The sequence below is a fragment of the Buceros rhinoceros genome, unplaced genomic scaffold, assembly GCF_000710305.1.
Source record: "Buceros rhinoceros silvestris isolate BGI_N320 unplaced genomic scaffold, ASM71030v1 scaffold10742, whole genome shotgun sequence".
Lineage (NCBI taxonomy): Eukaryota > Metazoa > Chordata > Aves > Bucerotiformes > Bucerotidae > Buceros > Buceros rhinoceros.
In genome coordinates, this window is record NW_010400684.1 from 1 (window position 1) to 7,008 (window position 7,008).

General features: G+C 44.6%; 1 protein-coding gene across 1 annotated transcript; it reads right to left on the reverse strand.

The window, feature by feature from the left end:
* Positions 1 to 287: 287 nt before the first annotated feature.
* On the reverse strand, positions 288 to 6,563 carry LOC104489769 (DDB1- and CUL4-associated factor 10; the record flags this gene model as incomplete). Its single annotated transcript, XM_010131970.1, has 3 exons — positions 288 to 490; positions 930 to 1,127; positions 6,450 to 6,563. Coding segments are annotated over 3 exons (515 nt in total), but the record flags the coding sequence as incomplete, so codon positions are not given.
* Positions 6,564 to 7,008: the final 445 nt, after the last annotated feature.

A 7,008-nucleotide genomic window follows, 5' to 3' on the forward strand; every position in this document is an offset into this window, starting at 1 on the left:
CCTGCCCACTGCAGGGACTAGAAGACCTCTGAAGGTCCTTCCAATCAAAACCATTCTGTGGTTCTATGATTTTATATCCTGTAGTGCTGAGGTCTTGATAACACAAATCATCCTAGACACTCTACCCGAGTCAGAACATACTCCTCAACAGTTCGATGTGTGTGACCCCTGAACAAGAGCAGCCACCTTCCAGCTCCACCCCTGCCTTCTTTCGCTCGCTGAGAGTATCCCACGGAACACCTCTAACAAACACAGAAGCTGCCACAGAGTTTTCCACCAGCATTCACCTGAACTTGATGTAGTCCTCCTGGCTCTTAAAATCGGGTAGCTGCCAACCTCCAAAGACTTGTTTAGGTCAAGGTCATGCAAAATCAGGAGATATCCAGAGGAAGTTGAGATCAACATTTTGGAACAGTCTGGCGTCAGCCTCATGCGCATAAGAAAGCGGGTGTGAAAAAACTTCTTGTGGGGGCATCCATCTTCTGTGCACCTGGACAGCAAAAAAAACCCAAGGAATGGCTGCATTTAGCTTTGACTCAAGTCCCTAATAACATCCAGGAGAGTCGGAGATGTGCTAGGCTTCCTTGTTCATTCCAAAACATATTTTTGAGCACTCTCTTTATCCTACTTGTATCAGATTTTAATGAAATGGCAGAAGTCACATTTTCATACTCTCACAAAGACAGAACTTACAGAAGAAATAAGCATTACATTTTGGCATGCCAGAATGTGCGTGTGAAAAGTGTGAAAAGCTCTCTTTTAGCTACCGTACTATTACCACATAAAGGTGATGCAAGTTCTTGGTGAGGGCTATAAGCTAACCACGCTATTTAAGGATGTATTACAGCACCATTTGAGGAAGCAGGTTTTCCACCTTGTACAGCAGAACCCCATCCTCGCATGCTCTAGACACAGCATGAACACAGTACCTGTTTGTGTCCCAGATGATCACATTTCCATCAAACCCTGACGTGACCAGTAACCTGGTATTGGTGTCGTACTCGATGTTCTTCACCCAGCTGGTGTGACCATGTAAAGTGCACACTTTCGTGTTCAGCTTTCTCAGATCCCAAAGTGCTATTGTCGTGTCATCAGAACAGGTCGCAAACAGTCGATTATCTAGAAACCTGAAAATGGGAGAAAAACTCCATGGCTGCTTAGTGTCTTTTCCAATTTAAATATTCTTAAGCAGGATCTTAAGCTAACAAGAAATAAAGTGGCCACACACACACAAAAAAAAAAAAATATACAGGAGAATATTTGCCAATAAAGCAGTTCCATTAAAAGCATTACTGTTGGGACGTGAACCAGTAGCACATCTGTAGTGGCAAACTAGTAAACCCACAGAAGCACAGGAAAAGTTTTTTGGTTTGTTTTTTAATTAATCATGTAAAGATCACAAAACCACCAAACCACCAGTGGAACAAATGCTCACACAGAATCCCTGTGGTAACTACATCAGTTACCCATCTGGATGATACTCAGCTTTGAACTTACCAAGTTTTTACAAGACACAAACGTCCTAGGACTGGTCAGCACTTAGACCACTGGCAGGATCCTCCCACTGGCTGGTCTGGAAGCCCCTGCATCAGCATTCTGCTAGCCTAGACTGTCGCTAACTCATGCCTTTCCTTTTCCCCATTTTTGCTAGATCCTTTCTCTACTACCGTCAAGCAGCACCAGAATACACAGCAATTCTATCTTCGTGTCAGACTACAAAGATCCTCTCAGCTTGTAATTAAACCCATGATCTTCTTCACTCTATTCATTTCTATCCACAAATCCACCCTTGTTCTTCCCCCACAATTCTGTACATCTTCTTCTCTTCCCCTGCTGCAGACATAAGCTTCCTGCATTCAAAGAAGGTTTTAAAATGAAGATTAACGTCGGATGTTCCTGTTGGAAGCCTCCTGCCTTTACACCTCACTGCTCTGCAGGGCACGCACCCCGCTAGCTTCGCCGAAACACTGGTGCCTGAACCCCCGTTAGCCTACTCCAGAAAGCCTCCTGCTCTGCACAGCCCGACGCTGCTCCATACCGCACCCTCGGTCACTCGGCATCCGATGCAGTCAGTCCAGACTGAAAGCTCGCACCGGTGTTGACCCCACTGGCACAGGCAGAACACTGCGACAGGAGCCGATCAACGGAAACTTGCTTTCCGAAATGCCCCGCCTAGCCAGCCTGGCACGGACTGCGGTGGAGCTGCCTGTGCTGGGAACGCGCAGTGCCGGGCTACCAGAGTGCTGGGACACAGCCCAAACCAGCGGCTGCTACAGATGATGGATCTCCAGAGGCATTTCCAACCACACCTCCTGCCACTCTGTGATGTGGCCGCAACCCTGCAGAGACGCCTGAGGCAACTGCATGTCTGCACAGAGCAGGCTGAAAAGCTGGCCCTGTGGTTTTGCGCCAGGCACACCACGGTGCTTTGCCGAGAGAGATTTACTCCAGCAGATTAACTGTCTGGCATCTGGCTAGCCACAGGGCATACGCTACACATGATGCTGCTATCTCGGAAACACGTACGAGATGTAAATCTGAACGCTGCCACTCTTGGCACGGTTCCCCAGACCCTGAATTTCATTCCACCTCTGCCCATCTTTTGCTTTGGAGCCCATTCCTCAGCACTGCTTGCTGCAGCTGCAGAGCCAGGAGAGACCACGCAGACATCCTGCATCCAGGAAGGTTTTGTCACACCTGCAGTACCAACAGTCTCCAGAAAGTACCAAAGGCCTCTTGCTCCCACATTTTTGCCTTTCCTTTCCCCAGAGCCAGCTCTTGTGTTTGAAGCGGGCGCACGAAGATGGGCTTTTCAAATGCACAAAAGCACATACACATATCAAAGCACAAGCGCAGGGCACTGTTTAGGATGAGAATTTCAGATCATCTTTGGAAGCAGCAGCTGCCCAACTGTCACAGGCCACCCAAATTTACAGGCTGCTTCAATACAGACAGGTGCTTGAGATTTGAGTGGCTGGAGTGTGAATCACAATATAGTATGACATTCTGCTCAAAGCACTGCAAGAAGAGCAAGCCCACGCTTGCATACTGCTCTGTGTGTCACGGGGTATTTACAGACCCGCAGGTCGGCAGGGCGCTTTGGCACAGCAGGGAATTGGTACCACACCCATTAGGTCTGCTCTGCACTGAGCAGGTCTTGAGTTCTTGCTTTCTGAAGAGGTGACAAGGTCATCACTAGTATGTCACATCAGGAGAAGATGAGAAAGTGGGAAAAAATACGGGTCATACTAGTTGGGTTACTACACTGTCCAGGATAACCACTCGGCCTGTTCAGGTGGTAATTCTTTATCAAGGATGATCTCTCGTCTTCAGCCAAAATTCAATGTAAATTTTACTCCTGTCTGAAGGAGTACGCGGCAGCTTGACCACCTTCAGGTGATTACAGAGGGAAGGGATATCAGACATAAAAACGCTTCATCAGACAGAAGGGGATATAAGGGCTGGAATCAGCACAAAAAAAGGCATAGCTAGGAAAAAAATTGAATTAAATGAGTCTAGAGGTTATTGAAGCAAAAGCAAGCCTTTTCAAAAAACACCAAGTGAAGACAAGACTCTGTTTGAAAGTGTCCTTAAGAAAGTTATTTGGTTCACTGAGGACACCACCTGATAAAATTATCTAGTTTGCATTACAGATCAAAGTTGTCCTGGGTTAGCCAAACCTTCCCTTGTTTTGGAAAGCTTTGTTGTAAACCGACCAGTCAGGTATTCCCCTACCATGTACATAGCAACGCAACATCGATTGGTTAAAGGTTCTGGTGGGCTTCTTTCCGTTTCCGGCTGCTGGCCCTTTAAGAAGCAGTCGTACCATACTCCATTCCCACTGCAATTTTTGCATGCCCTTCCTTTAGGAAGGGCAAAGCATACTGTTTTCTCCTAAGAATTCAAGCTTGATGAAGGCATTTGGAGGAAAAAAAAAAAACCTGTTATAAAACGGAAAATAAATCCTACATGAAAACCACAGAAGGAGCTGCACATGAATGCTACGGCAAGAAGCATCTACAGAGAGACATTTGATAAGTTACCCCTAGAAACAGCATTTTATCCTTTAGACTTTGAACCAGGCTAAATCCTGTAAAAATAGCAACAACTCCAAAGAAAAATAACCAGCTTCAACAGGAAGAATCCAACATTTCAGAATTTCAGCGCAGAAGTAAAACCTCTTACCTGTATAAATACACCACGTGTCTTTGTCTTGGATGCTACAGGCAACCCTGCTTCACCCACCACAAATGCGTTTCAGAAGAAACAGCCAAGGAGACCAACTGATACTGAACTGCTTTCATAGAGGGCACGACCATGTGGAGCAGGATTCACTCGAAAAACAGCTGACTGAAGGTGCAGATGATTCAGGCATGTAAAACTGACTGACACAGAGAAAGTTCCCTGACTTCCTACTTCAGAAAACAAAAAACCCAAAGAGGCCTCCAACTAAGCTAACAAGTTTTAAGAACACTATTAAATACTCCTTGGAACGCATTTGTGCCATGGAGCTCTGCCATGGAGGAGTTTTAAGCAAGTTCAAAACTTGACCAAATTCAGGTGGAAAGAAACGTCTGCTTCAGATGATGACTCACAAATCTGCAGTGACTGGGAGACTCTGGAAGAGGACCTCTGCATGCTTCCCTGCTCACACGCACCTCTGGGGCACCTGCTACACGGCACAGCACCATTGCTATTTTATTTTTGGTGCTTATTACAAGGAATTTCTGTACTACTGTAGTGCCTGGAGTCCTGCTTGTGAAGCAGAAACAGCACTACAGGTAATGCTGTACTAACTGCGTATTGCAGAACACAGTTGAGTTTCTTGTAACTACGGTTATAACAACAAGTAGGAACATGCAGAAAACACTGAACAAGATGCCAATATCCTAACAAAGACAAAATAAAGTTTTAAGAAGCATTTTTAAGGAAAGGATAAAGTTTACTACGCTTGCTAGGAAGGACCTTAGACCGGCAGTTAACAGCAGATCTGAGTTATCTGCTTGGAGGTAGTACTGGCATTTTTATGTGAATCAAATGACACAGAGAAAAGACATCTAAATACCAAGAACTCACTTAGGAAGCCTCACAGACTGCACCAGTGGAAAGAAAGGAGATCCTCTGAATAAGAGAAGAGAGTGGCAGGAAGTTTCAGTGCTGGTCTCCACCAAGGAGTAAGATAAATTTACAAACCAGCCCAGCTGACTGCAACAGAGACAGCCCAGCCATCAAGAACCCTGCAACAGAAGCCTCCGTAAAGCACGGCCCAGACTAACTCACATGAAGCCCTGGCAAGAGCAGTTTGAATGTCAGGGATGTTCAAAAACCAAAACCAATCTGGGCTGCCTTTGCCTCCTGACAGCTTGGTAACATGGCTTTGCTTCTCACCTAGCTGTGTATCTAAAAGCCAAGCACATTTAAAGGGCAACCACTGGCACGCAAAACACGTGAAAAGCTGTATTTCCTTACAGAAAAGCATGTTCTCATCTATCTGTGTCATCTAGCCCCAGCTTTCACCTTAGCTTTTCCGAAAGACATCCAACTGATGTAAAACTTCATGTAAAAGTACAGGCAGCTTGTGAAAAACATCAATTTAGCTGACAAATGTGTAAAGACATGGGCACCCACGTTTTATTCAGTTCTTTCAAGGAAAATGCTCAGATTGCTTCTACGGTTCTCTTGGTGGGTTTTTTTTTTTTTCTGTTTGAGGGGTTTTTGTTGTGTTTTTTTGAGAATCCAAGTGAAGAGAGGCTGCAATATTGTCCACAAGGTTAAGGAGTGCTTTAAGTTCACATGTCAAAGCTTACCCTCACACACAACAGAACAACTGAAAATAATAAAAAAGAAAAAAACATTGCACACAAAAATACTGATGATTTAGGTGCCTGCTCTTGCTGTTTCCCACTTCATCCTGAGAAACAGGCAAAGGATTTAAACCATAAAGACTGAGTTTAAGTTGCATTGTGGAAGCAATTTCACTTTCCCATCCCTTCTGCATTGTACCTGTGTTTAAGGCAGACAGTCTTTGCTTGGAAATTTCCAGGCCACTATGCAATCACTCTTACAATTCAAAATACCAGCCATATTCATATAAATATCTGATCCTGACACAGTCTCAGCCTCACGCTTCAAAAATAAATTGCTCTACTTGTTACACTCTGATTTACCTCTTAATTCAGGGGAGATGATTAATACTTTAACAGTTTTCCCCTCCCTTAACATGCAGCTCCTCTAGCCACAAAACCACCTGCCAGCATGACATCCCACCATCTTCAGATTCCTCCTCTTCCCCTTCTCAGCCTTTTCCCACCTCCAACACCAAAGAGAAAGGAAATGGCACAAAGCAAATGGCTTCACAAAACTCCTTCTCTTCAAGAAAGCAAGCAGCACACTTACCACAGTCGTAAGAAAAGCACCTACAGTAAGAAAAAATATTCCTTCTGACCTACCTGATATTATTCACACAGTCTTCATGAGCTTCAGAGAGAGTTTTGATGTGCTTTGAAGATATTGGGTCAAAAAGCAGCACTTCAGTCTGTTCACAAGCCACAGTCAACACTGACCTACGGGGGAACAGAGCAAAGCAGAAACGCTGGTACTCGGTAAAAGAAATGCACATCCATGACACCTCCACTCCCTACCCTCACTTCCACACTCATTGCTCGGTTTTCTGCCCACGGAATCTGCAGCAGCATTTCTTTTTTTTTTTTTTTTAAATTGCAGATGCACCCAATAAACAAAAACACATAGAAGAAAACAGCACGTCTTACTCTGGAGAAGTTGACTTCTCTAACTCCTTCTTGAGAGACCATGACTCTTCTCCCACCTGGCTGTCGGCATAACTAATGCACAGCTGGTGCCTTTGCTGAACAGACCACATGGTCTTTTAATTCACTTTTTTTTTTTGACTCTCAAGGTGGTTGTTTTATAACAGCTCTGTACTTCATGGATCAAATAACAGCATTATTTAAATTACAGAGTTAAGTGCATTTACATCAGTAGTTTTTG